General features: G+C 59.0%; 1 protein-coding gene across 1 annotated transcript; it reads right to left on the bottom strand.

Annotated features, from left to right (window-relative positions):
- Positions 1-2,976: 2,976 nt before the first annotated feature.
- On the bottom strand, positions 2,977-15,892 carry SLC17A9 (solute carrier family 17 member 9). The gene is made up of 13 exons (XM_080683439.1): positions 15,724-15,892; positions 11,473-11,670; positions 10,986-11,125; positions 9,109-9,208; positions 7,678-7,808; positions 7,122-7,218; positions 6,867-6,963; positions 6,338-6,425; positions 5,669-5,703; positions 5,192-5,307; positions 4,591-4,646; positions 4,451-4,480; positions 2,977-3,938 (listed from the first exon to the last, which is right to left on the bottom strand). Exons 1-13 carry the CDS (start codon positions 15,795-15,797, stop codon positions 3,775-3,777), a joined length of 1,326 nt encoding a protein of 441 aa, XP_080539565.1. The 5' UTR covers positions 15,798-15,892; the 3' UTR covers positions 2,977-3,774.
- Positions 15,893-16,915: the final 1,023 nt, after the last annotated feature.

Genomic DNA, 16,915 nt, shown 5'->3' with positions numbered 1-16,915 from the left:
AGCAAATCTCAGTAAATAGTTACAGACTTCTTGGTAAGCTATGAAAGGTTGCTCTCATTCTACTGATAACTGCCATCCAAACAAGCCTGGGAAAACTGTGTGGGTAGGGGACAGCCTTGCTAGTCCCTTCAGGTGACCTGGAACTGACCAATCGGGGTCAGCCAACTCAGGGGAACCTACCCCTACCCCAGACCCCTATAAAACCTTTGTCCTGTTGAAGCTCTCTCTCTCTCTCCCCACCTCGCCGCTGCGCTGGTGTGTGTGTGTGTGTGTGGGACTGAGCTCAAGCTAGTTCGAATAAAGGCTCTTTGCTTTTGCATCGGACTCAGCTCCCTGGTGGTCTTTGGGGATCACGAAATCTGGGCATAACAGGACACTAGAGGCCCAGTGCACGAAATTCATGCACAGGGGAAGAGGGGGTCCTTCAGCCCAGTCTGCGTCCTTTCACAGTCTGGACCTCTTGCTCCTTACCGCCCACCTGCTCACTGCTCCTACTGCTCGGCTCGCTGATCCTTAGCGCTGCCACAGAGGTGGGAGAGGCTCCCGCCACCGCCGCTGCACTCGCCAGCCGTGAGCCCGGCTTCTGGCTGAGTGGCACTCCCCCTGTGGGAGTGCACTGACCACCAATGGGCAGCTCTTACATTATCATCTGCCCCCTGGTGGTCAGTGTGCATCGTAGCAACTGGTCATTCTGCCATAACATTCACTTAGGCTTTTATTAAATAGACTAGAGGCCGGTGCACAAAATTCATGCACGGGGGGCAGGGGGGGGGGTTGTCCCTCAGCCCAGCCTGCACCCTCTCCAATATGGGACCCCTTGAGGGATGTCCGATTGCCCATTTAGGCCCGATCCCTGTAGGGGCAGTTGGATATCCCTCTCACAATCCAGGACTGCTGGCTCCCAACTGCTCACCTGCCTGCCTTCCTGATTGCCCCTAACCACTTCTGCATGCCAGCCTGATCACCCCCTAACCACTCCCCTGCCAGCCTGATTGATGCCTAACTGCTCCCCTGCCAGCCTGATTGCCCCTAACTGCCTTCCCCTGCAGGCCTGGTCTCCCCCAACTACCCTCCCCTGCAGGCCTGGTCTCCCCCAACTACCCTCCCCTGCAGGCCTGGTCCCCCCTGCAACTGCTCTCCCCTGCAGGCCTGAGTCCTCCACAACTGCCCTTCCCTGCAGGCCCGGTTGCCCCCAACTTCCCTCCTCTGCCGGCTTGGTCACCCCTAACTGCCCTCCCCTGCAGGCTTGATCGCCCCCAACTGCCCTCCCTTGCAGGACTGGTCCCTCCCAACTGCCCTCCCCTGCTGGCCTGATCGCCCACAACTGCCCTCCCTTGCAGGCCTGGTCCCTCCCAACTGCCCTCCCCTGCTGGCCATCTTGTGGTGGCCAACTTGTGTCCACATGGGGGCAGGATCTTTGACTACATAGGGGCAGCCATCTTGTGTGTTGGAGTGATGGTCAATTTGCATATTACTCTTTTATTAGATAGGATAGAGGCCTGGTGCATGGGTGGGGGCCGACTGGTTTGCCCTGAAGGGTGTCCCGGATCAGGGTGGGGGTTCCCTTGGGGCATGGGGTGACCTGGGCGAGGGGCCTGTGGTGGTTTGCAGGCCAGCCACGCCCTGCGGCAACCCAAGCGGAGGCCCTGGTATCTGGGATTTATTTATCTTCTATAATTGAAACTTTGTAGCCTTGAGCGGAGCCAAGCCTCATGCTTGCTCTGTGGCCGCAACCATTTTTACTGGGATTTATTTATCTTCTATAATTGAAACTTTGTAGCCTGAGTGGAGGCCTGGGCCCGCCAAGGTGTGCGGAAAGCTTGGCTTCCTCCATCGCCGGGGGCAACTCAAGCCTCCTGCTCTCTCCAGCTCCATGGCTGCCGCCATTTTTGTTGGGATTTATTTATCTTCTATAATTGAAACTTTGTAGCCTTAAGCGGAGGCCAAGGCAGGCCAGGGCAGGCGGAAAGTTTGGCTTCCTCCGTTGCCGGGGAAACCCAAGCCTCCTGCTCACTCCGTGGCCGCAGCCATCTTGGTTGGATTAATTTACATACTCGCTCCTGATTGGCTGGTGGGCGTGGCTTGTGGGTGTAGCAGAGTGATGGTTAATTTGCATATTACTCTTTTATTAGATAGGATTAGCATTCTCACTGCACCTCTGCAAACAGGCCCAGCCCACCCGGCCAGACTCACTTTGTGATCAAGAATCTCTCAGATTGGACCTAGCTGGTTTGGCTCAGTGGATAGAGCGTTGGCTGGCGGACCAAAGGGTGCTGGGTTTGATTCCAGTCAAGGGCACATGCCTGGGTTTTGGGCTCAATCCCTAAAGGGGGGCATGCAGGAGGCAGTCGATCCATGATTCTCTCTCATCATTGATGTTTCTATCTCTCTCTCCTTTTCCCTTCCTCTCTGAAATCAATAAAAAAAATATTGTTTTTAAAAGAATCTCTCAGGTCCTTTCTAATCAAAAGTGGGGAGACTAGCCCTAGGCCAGTTTGGCCCAGTGGATAGAGTGTCAGTCTGCAGAACGAAGGGTCCGGGCTCGATTCCAGTCAAGGACACATACCTCAGTTGCAGGCTCCTCCCTGGGGCACATGCAGGAGGCAACCAATCGATGTGTTCTTCTCACAATGATGTTTCTCTCTTTCTCTCTTCCACTCTCTCTAAAAATCAATGGAAAAATATCTTCAGGTGAGGATTAGGAAAAAAGTGGGGTGACTGTGGGGGAAGTTTGTGCTGAAATAGGAACCAACAGATGTCCCTGCACAGCTGGCCTGGGCTGAGTGACTGTGGGCGGGGCTGCTGGGCTCTGTGGGGAGCTGATAGCAGTGCCCCATTCCCAACCAGCTGTGGGGACACGCAGCACCTCGCCCCATGCAGTGCCCTGGCTACCCCTGGGTCTGTTTCTGGGGTTCTCCTTTGACATGTTTGTAACACTTTACTGGTTTTCTTGTGAATGAGTTCAAAAAATATTTTACAAGTATTTATTCTTTTAACAATGTGCTTTAAAACAACAGTCTTCTTTTAAATAAATTAATAGTCATCATTTAAATAAGGCTTTGGTACGTTCCCCACATTTTTGTATTTCTTTTCTCTCCATATACATCTGGCGACACCTATTATTCATGAGCGATGGCTCCTCTATTGTAAATGGGAAGGCAGGGTCACCTGGTTCTGGGGAACGCCTTGGGCAGGAGAGGGTGCCCAGGCTCCCACACAGTGGCACTGGGTGCCAGGGAAGCAGAGCACATTGCTAGTGTCTGGGGATCCACGGAGGGAGACCTTGGGGTGGGGTCCCCAAAGACGGCCAAAGGGGTGGAGCTCACTGCCCCCCACCCAACCTGGGCAGCTGCCCTGGGAATACTTGATGACATCAGGAGACAGAATTGGGGGCAAGGACACTGCGGAGTACTCCATAGCACACAGGTGCCCACCACAGAGAAGGATCCGGCCCAAGTGCCGAGAAACAAAGCAAAGCCGTCTTGGGGACAGAGTGCAGTCCAGGCCCTGTGCCAGCCACTGCTCCCAGATGGCTGAGGGCAGGGCACACCCGCTCTACACTGACTCCAGGCACCCGGGACAGTCCACCAATGCTGAGTAGGGCACGCACCCCGGTGGCAGAGGGGAAACTGAGGCCTAACTAGGGCGGCGCCCCACTCCTGCTCCACCGAGACTCACTCTCTGAGGTCCGACGTCTGCAGGCAAGAGAGAGGCTCTTAAATAAAGCCTCTCACCCGAGGCTGATGGACGGACCTTGGGGCGGGGGGCGGGCAGCTAGAGGTCCTCCTGCCTGGGGCTCAGGTCCACCCTCTGGGCCTTTCCAAACATCAGGAAGGTGCACAGCCCCAGGCTGCTGACAGCGGCCACCAGGTTGAACACGGATGTCCAGGAACCTGTGGTCTCGATCAGGTAACCACCCAGGCCCACACCCACAACACCTGCACCCAAGAGAGGGGACAGACAGGGTGAGTGACAAGCAGTCCCAGGCAGTTTGGGGGAGAGGAGCTGGGGTGGGGGTGCCTGGAGGAAAGGGGCCTAAAGAGAAAGCCAAATTCTATGTCCAAAGGCCAGCCAGTCTCAGGGGGCAGAGGCCTCCCAGGCCCTGCAGGAGACCGGCCACCTCTGTGCCCTCTGTGCCTCCAGTGGGGCTGGGGCAGTGGGAGGGGCCTGTTCAGTCATCCAGGCACTTGACCCATGGGGACCCAGGACATTGGGGACTGACTCACATTTGAGGGGGAGGTGAACCCTACAGTGGGGGAAGGGTGAACCCTACAGAACACAGCTCTGTTCTCTCTCTGGACCAGCTTGGAGGTGTGCCCCCCACCACACTGATCTGACACTGTTGGACCCCACTGAAGGGTGCCACACCCCACCCTGCATAGCCAGAGGGTGGTGGGGGACACAGGGAAACCCAGGCACCTCAGGCAGGGGACCCCTGCCTGCCTCTCACCTGCTAAGGCCCCAGCTGTGTTGGCCACACCTGTGAACAGGGGAGAGAGGAAGACCATCAGAGGGGTCCCACTGTGACCCTTGCAGGCAACCCACCTGGGAGTAGCTGCTGAGGTTCCGGGCAGGGGCCAGGGTCCTCACCAAAGAGCACACCAGCGCAGGACGGGGCCAGGTCCTGAATGTTAACAGAAATGCCGCTGTGGGGAGGAAAGCACGTGGGCCAGTGACCACGGGGCAGCCACCATCCACAGAACTAATATCAGGCCTCTGAGCACCTGGAGCTGGAGACCAGCGGGGGCTCAGGGCCCAGCCCCGCGGTGCTCGCTGGCCATGCCCAGGCACTCGGCCACACTTGGGCCATCTGAACTCCCAGCTCCCCATCTTGGTAGTGACCCAGCCTAGGGCCCCACTCCCAGGAAGAAACAAACAAGAAGGCCAGCTTGCCGAATGTATACTCCTTTGCGTCCATAAATCTGAAAAATGACAATTCCTGAAACGACTCCCCGTGAAGTTCTCTGATTAAACAGGGCCGATGCTAGGCACTGGGAAGGACTGGAACCACCCACAGGATGGGCGTGGACCGGATGAGCTGGCTCCTCCCGGTGGACAGACAACAGGTTGCCTCTGTGGCTCGTGCGTGGGGACCTGCCATGGCCTGCCCTGCCCCTGTGCACCCAGGACTGCAGTGCTGGAGGCCGAGGGCAGATGGGTGTCTCTGGTGGGCAGGGCGTGGGGCCCTTACCTGTGGTTGAAGGTCTGCAGGCCGATGGAAGCCGATGCAAAGAACACAGACTTACAAAAGCTGGAGGTGTGACCCAAACACAGGGCAAACACACTGGACAGGCCCAGGCCCATCACCTGTGGACAGACACTAGGGTCAGGCAGGGCTGTGCCAGCAAAGGGCCAGGGGTACCCCTCCCAGCTCCGGTAGCCTAGGGGAGTGTGGGACGGGCTATCCTGCTGGTTGAACCTCAAGTGGACAGACCCCATTAGATGTGAGCAAATCCAGGCCCCGAATGGGTGCCAGGGCTCAAAGGGCACAGAGAGCCGCACACACAGCTCCGAGAAGGGGCGGCCGCACCGGCCCCAGCACTACCAGGGCACCCTCCCACGACCCTGCTACACTGGCACCTCCTGGGTCAGGGGATTTGGGGACACAATCCTCATGTCCCAGTAATAAATAGGATGTCCAAAGACAGCCATCCCACGACCTCCATACCTGCATGAATTTCCGCACGGTGATGGTTCTATAACCTGGACAGAGGGGAGACCAGGACACGTTCCCACTGCCCCGTTTGCATTGACACCCCCCTCCAACACCCACAGGGGAACCCACCCCGGCAGAGCTGCAGGAGGGAGCAGGGAGAGGCCCCAGGCTCAAGCCGTGATATTCTGTGTTGTGGGAGAGGCGTGTGCACACTCGTGTATGTGCTGTGGTGCATCCACTCTGAGGTTCGTCTGCACTCACAGGACCTGAGGCTGAGGTCGGGCAGATGCATGGAAGGAAGGCCATTCTGACCATTATAGATGTGCACTCGGGTCCCGCTCACACCTGATTTTGACTCTGACCACACCAGGTGCCCTTCCCACCTCTGCATCCGGCCTTGGGAGGTCACTCCAGTTGCGGGGGACTTGGAGCCTCTCACTGCACTCCGAGCCCACTCTTAACTGAGGCTGGGGAGCCACCCACCGGGTCAGGCTGGGAACCAGGCTCCCAGGGGCTCACCTGCTGCCTCTGAAGGGCTGGGCTCTCACTCTCCCAGCTTGGTCCTCAGAGGCCATGGCCTCTTGCCATCGCTGTGGCTGCCCTCCCAGGAGGGGTGCCTCCCCATCCCACAGTGGGGTGAGTTCAGGCATGGCTCCCCCAATTCCTGTCCCCAGGGCTCACCCTGACTGATGAGATGGTCAGAGAGAAACCCACTGAACAGACTGGCGGGAATCGCCACCAACCAGGGCACCATGTTGAAGACCCAGCCCTGTGGAGAGGGAGGCGGGTCTCAGAGGCAGCCAGGCTGGCACCAGCCCCCACCCTCATCCTCACCCCGGGGTTGGGCCTCCCTAACCCTAACCCATTCCCACGGGGCTAGACCCCAGCACAGTCTTCCCCTGCTGCGAAGTCTCCCAGGGCAGAGCAGGGGGTGGGGGATGGGGGGCCACACTCCTGGCCAGGAGGGTGCTGCTCAGGGGGTCCTGGCCACCAGGACCGGGAGGTGACATCCCTGTTCACATTAGGCCCCTGCTGGGCCCTCCCCAGAAATGACCATCACAGATGGCGGGCCCGTCACAGGGTTGGGCTGAGTGTGGCAGTGCAGGGTCAGGACCGCATGGAGCAGGACGGCAGGGCCCTCTGCACACCAGGCATGGTGCTGGCCATGTGGTGTGGCTTCACCCTGCGGGAGCCGAGGCAGCCCACCCACCTTGGAGCTGGGAAAGGTCTCCTTGAAGAAGGTTGGCAACCAGGACAGCAGGATGAAGAAGGAGCAGGCGGCTGAGAGCTGGGAGAAGATGGCCGCCCTGCAAGTGCAGGTGCCTCTCAGGCCCACGGTCCCCAGCCCCCAGGGCGGCCAGAGGACATGGGAGACCCTGATTCAGTGATCAGTCAGTTCTACGGACACACAGTGTCCCCACCCTCTGCCCCTGCCCCACAAGGTGACCCCGCACAGCCAGCTCACCAAACAGAAGGCTTCCGGAAGAGCTGTCTCCAGGGAACCCTGGTGTGCCTGGCCATCGGCAGGCCTTGCGCCAAAACGCCCAAGGCCAGAATGAGATCTGGAGGGAGCAAGGAGCGTCCATGTGAAAGCTGCTCGGAATCAGAGGGACAGCGGCTGCTCTGCTCTTAAGGCCCAGTGATGGGGTGGTGGTGGGGGGGGCCCTCCCGCTGTGTCCAGTGCCTTTGAGGGTCCACTTTTCTGATCTCCTCTCCCCAGTCCTGAGTCCCCATCTCCTCTTCTGCCATCTGACACGCAGCTCCCTGCCTCTGCCTCGATTCCTGCAGACCTCTCAGCTTGAACATGGCGTTAACCATGGAGGGGGGTGGGGGTAGGGGCAGGTAGCGCAGGCATGTTTTCTGAGGTCCTAGTCTGGGGCTGAGTGGCAGCCCCTGGTCCCCTGAGCTGGGGCTGCTCTGTGACTTTCACATTCGGTGGTGGCCAGAGGGGCCCAGGCTCCAGGCCCTCACCCTTCCTGGGCGGCCGAATTTGCAGGCTGTGCCTACCCAGCCGCAGTTACCTTGTTTGCTCAGCAGGTACTTGTACACGTAACACACCCACAGCAGGGTGAGGCCGCCAGAGAGGTAGAAGACGCTCTGCCAGCCACACCAGTCCAGGAGCAGGGAGCCCACTGCCCCTGTCACCAGCGTCCTAGAACAAGAGGACAGTGGCCATGACTTGGCTTCACCCAGGCCAGGCAAGGAGGCACCTGGACCATCCCAGCCCTGTAAGCTGGTGTCTGGGAAACTGGGGGTGCCCTGTTGCAGCCCTTGGTTAGAGACTAGCATTCAGGAGACTGGATGCTGCGTGGCCACCGTGTACTCAGGACGGCCATGTGGCCGAGACAGGGCACAGGGGCTCTGTGGTGCTTGAATGTCTTGTTCCTCGGCCCTTAAGGGGGCCTGAGCCCGGCCGGCCTAGCTCAGTTGTTGAGCATTGACCTATGAACCAGGAGGTCATTGTTAGATTCCCGGTCAGGGCACATGCCCGGGTTGCGTGCGCCATCCCCAGTGTGGGGCCTGGAGGAGGCAGACGATCAATGATTCTCTCTCATCATTGATGTTTTTATCTCTCTCTCCCTCTCCCTTCCTCTCTGAAATCAATACCAATATATTTTTAAAAACAAGGAGGCCCGAAATTGCGGTGTGAGTCTCTCTAAACTAAAACCCCCAATCCCCTGGGGGCCTCAACCCCCAAACATCATGGTTCAGGGGCTGCTTCCCTACCACCACATCTGGTTTGGCCAGGAGATTGTAAAGGAGGAAAAAAGCTGGGCTCAGATTGAGGCCACTGGGCCTGTGGGGGTCACTTCTCTGAGCCTCCATTTCTCTGCCCCCCCCCCACACACACAATGGGCCCAGGACACCCATGTGAGGTAGGATTTCAGATAAATGAGGAATGTTTCCTGGTGTCCTGTTTGCTTCTCTGAACATCACACTGCACTGGGCACCCTGGGTTCTTATTTAGGCTGCTCCAGCCCACCCAGGGGCATGTACCCCTTACCCCTCTAAATTCTGCGTGGACCTTGGAGCAGGGAAGTGAGGGTCCGAGCCTGGGTCAGGAAGCCCATCAGGACAGGGAGCTGTCCTTCCACACAGAGCCAGGGGCAGGGCACAGGCTCTCATTTCCAGATGTGACATGTGCCCGCCAGGACGAGTGCAGGCACCTCCCATCGGAGCCCACCCCCCACATCTGGCTCCACCAGCACAGATGAAAGGGCGCTTGATAAAGCGCTGCTGCCCTGCCCACTGGCACAGCCTAAAGCCACTTTACCTGCCGCCAGCACCTGTGCACAGAGTTGCCTGGAGCACAGAACCAGCCAGACCCAGTCACTTGGAGCCGCAGAGGCAACCACGTGGCCTGTCCCACCACCTACAGGGCTTTGCTGGGGCCTCACACTTTGCCTCCCCCGCCGCCCCCCACCCTGCCCCGCCCCAAGGCTCGGACTTACCCAAACTGGGAACCGGCCCCCACAGTGCTGTAGATGAAAGCTCGCTCACTCTCCTGGACCTTCTGTGACAACAGGCTGGTCAACGCAGGAAAGTAAACCCCTGGAACAAGCAGAGAATGCAGAGGCTCACGGGCCAGCGGGGCCAGCGAGTACAACCAGCCGAGGGTGAGACCTAGCTGGGAAGTTCCCCATCGGTGATTATTCAAGCTTGGGGTGTCCTTCACACTCACATCACCCCAAGGAACCAGCAGCAACACTTGGCTAAGGAGATGCTCAGCTTGGATGAGAAGCGCTGGTGGGAAAGACTTCTGCCACCTTCACCCTGGCTTCCAGAGCCACACCAGCTCTACAGTCCTGGCACACGCATGTGGCGTGTCCACCTGCAGACACACACCCTGATTCACACTAGCACATGCTATCTCACACACACACATGCTACACACACAATAGGTGAGACCTGATGGCCCTGTGGAACCACAGTGCTGGGTCTGGGCGTGATGCTTCCCGTAGCTACTTGAGATGGCACCACAGGGAGACGGGAGAGAGCACAGAACTTCCTGTATGTTGCTCTGCAACTTCCTGTGAATCTACAATTATTTAAAAATCTCGTGTTTAAAACACTGCACTGGAAACTTCAGCTCTTGCCTGTTTTGCTGTAAGAGGCTGGGGACCGGAGTAGGACTTGGTTCCCCTCAGAGCACTGGCCCTGCCCACCAGAGTGCCAGTCACCCAGCGTGACAGCTGCCCTGGAGCCGGTCTGTCCCCCATAATGAACTATAGTCCAGCACATATAAAAGTCTTTTGGCCTCCCAGGATGGGGAGAAACAGCTTGAGGTGTAGGCTACCCAGAGGGGCGCCCTACAGCCCAGCTCTGGGACCTTGGTCAGCAGGACCCAGAGCACCAGCCCTGAGCCACAGGGAGACAGACCATCTGGGGTGGGTTCACGGGAGCACAGAGGCCAGACTGGTGGGGCTGGTCAGAAATAGGCACAGGCCAACTCCAGGAGAACAGGGGTCCCTAGGGCCCATGCCCATGCCCTGCCAGGATCTGAGGGGGCTGCCAGGGGGCCCTTCTGGAGCAGGCGGGGCGTGGTGAGGAAGGGCCCAGAACCCACACACTCAGGTGGAACCCAGGAGATGGGTGCTGCAGAGCCCAGGCTGGTGCAGGCGGTAGCTCAGAGGCCGTCCCTTCCCCGGAGCGGGGGCTGGACACCACCTGCTCACCTGGGCCACTGGGGTCTTTGGGGACTCTCTCCAGAAGTCTAGTGTAACCAGAGCATGGGAGCCTGTGTCCCCACCATGCCTGTCAGCCTCATGGTGTTGATGGCTGTTAGACAGCAACTTGGGGGCCACCCGGGTGTAGCCGTTTTGGCAGAAGGACATCTGACATTAGAATTTGCCAGACTGAAATGCTTCTATTTATTTCATTGTTGATGTTAATCCTCACTCGAGGATATTTTTTCCATTGATTTTTAGAGAGTGGAGGGAAGTGGGAGAGGGAAAGAGAAACATCAATGTGAGAGAGACACATTGATTGGTTGCCTCCCACATGTGCCCTGACCTGAGGACCAGGGATCAAGCCTGCAACCCAGGTACGTGCCCTTGACGGGGAATCAAACCTGAGACCCTTCAGTCCGAGGCCCAATGTTCTAACCATTGAACAGACTGGCCAGGACAGAAATGCTTCTAGAAACAGAAATTGCTTGGGTGCCAAGGCATCGTCAGTCCAAGCTGCCTACCCACCACACACAGGAGCACATAGGAGCACACGCATGCATACACAGTGCACCACCTGCATGAACACACACACATGCACACACATGCTCCGTGACAGAGTCTAACACCACCAGTGAGGGAAGCCCCTGAAGTGTGCCTACCTTGGAGCAAGCCCGTGAGGATGCGTGAGAAGGTCATGAAGACCAGGTGGGCGCTGCCCAGGTGTGCGAGCAGTGGGGTGGCAGCAGTGAGGAAGCCCCAGGCAGAGGCTGACAGCAGAATGACCTTCTCACCCCCGATCCTGGAGGGGCCAAGAGGGCAGTGATGGGGAAGCTGCAGGGCCAGACTGAGCTGTAGGGCCAGAGATCCTGCATGGAGATAGCCAGGTGGGGCTCGGGCCATCCCTTCTCAGAGCTGTTCTCCAGAGTCACGCTGAGCCACAACCCTCTGCGGAGGAGGCCGAGGGTGAGAGCACAGGGTCCAGTCCGTCCATCCATCCCCACCACCCCAAGAGCTCTCACTAGGATGCTGAGAACCCAAAGGGTAGCTGTGCATCCCAACCCCCTGGGCCTCGGGTCTCCCAGCTCCCAGTAGGCCCTCCCCCAAGAGCTCTCCAGCCCAGCACGGGAGTGGGGAGTGGGCATTTACCGGTCCCCCAGGTGGCCACCCAGGATCTGAGTCAGGCAGTAACCCCAGAAGAAGCTGCTGAGCACAATGCCGGCTTCTTTCTTGTTCCAGCCGAAGTCCTGGCTCATGGAGACGGTGCAGATGGGCATGCTGACACGGGCACAGTACAGCAGGCACGTGCCCAGCAGCAGCGTCCCCGTCCATGCCTGGCACTCAGGCCTGCGGGAGAGGAAGGGTCAGGCCCCGGAGGGGCAGAGTCTGACAAAGGCACACAACCTCCCAAACTCCAAACTCCCCAACATCTAAATGCCGCCTGTTGACTCCCAGGAGGAGAGACAGACTCCAGGAACGTCACTAACAGCATGCGGGTATAAGGCAGCTTAGACGCACTGTGGTTGGGGGCTGCTGCCTGGGACTGCAGACCAAGGGGCCCAAGAAGGCAGCCAGGCGGGAGCTGACAGCTAGTACCTGCCAAAGGGGCGGTGAGGTGGGCAAGAGGACCCCATTTGAGGCAGAGAGGGAGGGTCCCGTGACTGGGGGGGGGGGGGGGACCAACCACAGGTTGGGGGCAGGACAGTGGGTCCTGCAGGATCCCCAGAAAAGTTGGGTCTGTCCAGCAGAGGACTTTGGGCAGGCGGTGCTGGGCGGCCAGCAAGGGGACATGGTGCTGTGGGGCCCCTTGGAAGAACCTGGGCAGGGGTGAGGCATCCCTGGCTGCTGGGAAGGTTGTCAGACAAATGTCCACAGAGGGAATATCCACAAACTCCTGGCCGGTGCTCTCAACTGTCTGTCACCAAAACCAAGGGCCACAGGTGGAGGTGCTCAGGAGACCTGCCCTGAGGACCCGTGCATGCAGGAGCCCCACGGGTCCTGGGACAGCAGAGAGCTGCAGAGGCCTGAATGCACTGTGGACTTTGGTTTGTAACTGTCAACACCGGCTCACTGCCCATGACACACACGGACACTGACCTCAGGTGTGACAGGGGCAGCAGTGCAGAGCCAGGGAGTGCTGTGCTACCTTCCCGCAATCCGGCATGCTACAGCTTTTCTAAAGGCAAAGTGTACTGTGTGGGTGGGCGACAGGAGCAGGCAGGAGGAGCCCTGCTGACTCGCATGTCTTGTGCTGTGGGGGACAGCCCTGAGAGTGCGGTGGCAGTTGGAGGCAGCTGGTCTGGACAGTGGCAATGCCCTAAAGCTGGGGGTTCAGGGTCCTGCCTGCACCTGGACTCGCCCACCTGCCTGGGGCCTGGGGCAGGTGACCAGGTCCTCCCTGGGGTGGAACACTGCAGAGGGGGAAGTGCAGGCTGTGGGGAAGGCCTGGTGGATGAAGGGGCAAAGGTGTTAGTGCTGTAAAGCTTCAGGAGGTTGCAGGGGAGGAGAGGTCACAGGCGAGAGGCCAGGCCGCTGGATTGATGGGCCATGTGGACATCAAAGTCACCAGGAAATGGCAGGGCTCAGGGAGAGGAAGGGCAGGGGCCAGGAGCCAGGCACCAAAAAGTAAGAGGTGGTCAGGAGGGGGCCCGCAGGAGCTTCGGGGCAGATGTCAGAGCAGAGTAGGGAAGGACGCCTATGAGGAAGGACACTGGACTGTCCCCTCACTCCCAAACCCTCATTTTGACCTCTGTCTGGACCTGGCAGGGGGCAGGGGCTGGGGGGTGGTCCAGGCGGCAGATATGGGGGCTTGATCTGCAGCGGACCCAGAGCCGGTTTCCCACCTGCCAGCCCCCTCCAGGCTCAAGCTGCACAGACAACTGGGGAGGACGGTCCAGGGTGAGGCCAAGACTACCCCAGGAGGGTTGGAGCCCACGCCTGGCTGCGGACAAGGCTGGGGGGCGAGGGACCTGGGACTAGTTGCCTAGCCTCCTCAAGCCTCAGTTTCCCCAGGGAAGAAGAGCCCATGATGTCTGCCTCCTTCACGAGCCAGTAAACAGCAAGGTGCCCACAAGTTCCGGGTGCCCCCACAGGAGTCACTGTGACTGGCCCGGAGGGAGGCATGGCAACTATGCCCCTCTACTCTGCCGCCTGTCTACACGGGCCACTGTACTTCTCAGTGGGGGAGGGAGACAGGAGGATACAGCACCCTCCCTGCTGCCCCACGGCGGCTGCTGTACCCCACAAGTAGAGAGAGCTGATTCCAGGTTCGAGACCACCATGCAAGGGTTTGGGATTAATGAATCTAAGTTCCAAACAGCCAGCCTGCTGCCCCCTCATGCCCATGTTTGCAGACCAAGTCTTGCCTGGAGCTGGGAAGCTCCTGGTGGCTTCTGTGGTCTGGTGCACGCCCGACTGACTCGGAAACCCTGTCTCTTCCCTGAGCCTCAGTTTTCCCATGTGTGCAGTGAAGAGGTTGCATTTCAAGCTGGTTCTGCAGGTGCTCAGCGGGGTGCCACAGGCTGAGGCCCCAGGGCACCCCTGCCACTACCTGTTTCACATATTGGAACTTCCTCCCCACACCGGGAAACAGGTCCTGTGCTGAACGTGCACAGTTCTGTAATCCAGGAGCCCCGCTGGCCGCACCTCCACAGAGGCCAGGGCAGGTGCTGTACTTGGAAACAGTCCAGTGACCCCTCAGTTTCTACTGGGGAGGGACCCTGGCCGTCATGCCCCGGCCCTACTTCCTGGTTCTTAAAATGCTACTCAGAAGCCGAGACAAGAATAGTCTCACGGTGGCAGATGGGACAGGTCTCAGTGGAGCCTCCCCTGCCTGAGAGGCCAAGGTGGAGGGGGGACTCCCACTGACTCTCCCTTTGGTGTTCACAGAACGAAGAAGGTGGTGGGTCGGGCCAGGCACCTGCAAGGCCCCAGAGTTCCCAGCAGTGCTTGCTCCCTGCCTGCGTCCATGTCTGACATGGGACCCAGGAGGGCCAGAGCTGCAGGCTCCATGCGAGGTTCTGCCACGTGGGCTCTGAGCCTGAGGAGCTGGCAGGGGCACTCTCCCGGGAGCTGCGTGGCGTAAGGTGCTCTCTACTTTCCCCCTCGGCCCTGGAGGCCTCTACAGCCCCGTCCCTAAGCTGGCGGGCAGTGTCGGCTAAGTGGGCAAAGGGATGTCCGTAACAGCTGTTGGGGACACAGAACAAGGATGTCTAGCTGGAAGGGATGACCCAGACCCAGAATGCTCAGCCCTGTGTGGCAGGACTGGTCAGGAGAGGCTGAGACTGCACCCCTGCCCCCACTCTGACCAGACCTGAGCCTCAAGTTGGAGCCCAAGTCATCAAGATGCCTCCTATGTATGAAGCACCTAGAAATGCTTTCTGCAATGGCCCCTATGCAAGCAGTACCCACGCCACACAAACATGCAGTCATGTGGCCCCTTGATTCAGAAAAGGGAACTGTGCAGGCGCCGCTCCTCCCTGCTCCCTGGCCCTGTCCCAGGAGCTCCTGGCTTTGATGGCTTCTTATGAATGCCAGCTTCTCCCTCTTCCCCAACAGCTTTGCCTTCATCTTGACCCCAACACTGGGGACTGTCCCTTCGGGTCTTCCTGCAGCCCTGTGCTGGGGCAGAGGCGGGAAGGTGCCATTATTCTGCTCACAACAGGGAGGCCCCGAGAACAGATTCACGGGGGACCCAAATCTGGAGGTGGACAAGCTCTGGAATTTCAGGGCCTGACTTTGGGCCTGGGGTCCAGCTGGCTTGTCCTCAGCCCACAGAACCAGAGCAAGCGATGAGCCTCGGTGGCCTGGGAGCTTTTCTGGGGGCTCCCTACTCCTTCCTGTCTACACAGTAGTGGAAACAGATATGAAAAGGAGTGGGTAACCTTCCTGGGCCCTTCCTCTCCTACTGCCAACTTCTCCTCCTCCTACCCCCCTCGGGGACCTGGCCCACATCACACACATGGCATGTGGTGGCAGGACTCTGACCAGCCCCTGACTGCCCCATGGGGTGACTCTGAACTGCTCCTCTATGCTCTCAGGTGTGGTCCTACCTGGCAGGGTCAGTTCCAGCATGTGAGGCCAGGCCAGTGAGCGCTGGCTCCTCCCCAACCAGGAAGATGCCCCCTATCCCAAGCAGGCCCCCCTCCCTGCATGACCTCCTGGGCCCCAGCAGCCTGGAGTGGGCTAGGGGGCACTTGCTGGCCCTGGGGGTGGGTGGAAGGGAGGAGGGTCCCCGCTGGTTGGAGTTACTTGTGCACTCCACTCCTTCCGCCCCAGGGTGGTGCCTGCCCCCCATGAGGCGCAAAGGAGGCCCTGCAGCTGGACATCTCGCACAGGATACTCTCCCCACAGGATGCGCCGCCCTCTCCCCTAACCCCCGCCCACGCCCCTCCTCCCCACCTGGACCACTGGGCGTCCCCAGCTGTGTCCTGGTGGGCTTTGTCCCGGTGGGCCTTGTCTCGGGGCGGCTGCATCAGGAGCGGACAGCCACGGTGCGAACTGAGTCCGGAGACCGGCTCCCGCGGCCCACAGCACCGCCCAAGTCCACGTGTCAGTCCCAGCAGCGCTTCCGTCTGGCGCTCCCAGGACGTGTCGCCCCAGACAGCCACCCCCCGGGGTGGGGGAGGGGAACAGCAGCAGGCGGGGCATATCCCTCCTCCCGCCCTCCGGATGTCTGTCCAGAGGCCGTCAGCATGCTTCCCTGTTTCAGGCGCTCGCTCCATCTGCCCTGCTCCCTGAGCTCCTGGAGCACCAGCAAAGGCTCCCATCACACCCCCACCCCTGGCGGTGGCACGGGCTCCCCTGTAGCTTTGTAGAGGCTGAGCCAGGTGGCCATTGCAGAGCCAGGAGCCTGCTGCCCCGTCTATAAATGGCGATGGCTGGTCTTCACCTCACAGGGCTATGTGCCATCAAATGAAAGTCAGGGGGAGTCTTACCCGGATGCAAGGACAGTAAGACTCAAGTGTAACCAACTTTTCTTTCTTTTTAAAAAAATATATTTTTATTGATTTCAGAGAGGAAGGGAGGAGAGATAGAAACATCAATGATGAGAGAGAATCATGGATCAGCAGCCTCCTGCACACCTACCACTAGGGATCAAGACCGCAACCAGGCATGTGCCCTAGACCTGAATCGAACCTGGGACCCTTCAGTCCTACGCTCTAGCCACTAAGCCAAACCGGCCAGGTCAAGTGTAAACAACTTTTCAAATAAATCTTTGAGGGTGGGCTCCAGCCTGTGACCTTGAACCAGGTGCAGTGCTGGGGTTGTCAGTGCCCACTGAGCAGCAGGTCTCATGCCTGTTAGGTTTGATGGAGCAATTGAGTTGATACCCCTCCCCTAGGAACTGGCTTTTCAGATCATTTCACTATGGACATTCCCTTTGCTGAAGACCACTTTTCACTTGCGGTGATCACATTTCATTCTCTCCCCACTGGATATGCATAAAGAGGTCTCCGCCCAGAAAAATCCCGCCAAAAGTCCTTTAAAAAGCCGCTGACTCCCCTCACTGACGATCTAATAAATTCGTAATCCCTCACCACTCTGGCCTCCTGCGTGGCGACCTAACAACGCCCATGTGAGAGACAGAGCG

This window comes from Plecotus auritus, assembly GCF_963455305.1.
Source record: "Plecotus auritus genome assembly, chromosome: 8".
NCBI lineage: Eukaryota > Metazoa > Chordata > Mammalia > Chiroptera > Vespertilionidae > Plecotus > Plecotus auritus.
Note: the sequence above shows the minus strand (reverse complement) of the source record. Positions and strands in the feature narration are given on the sequence as shown.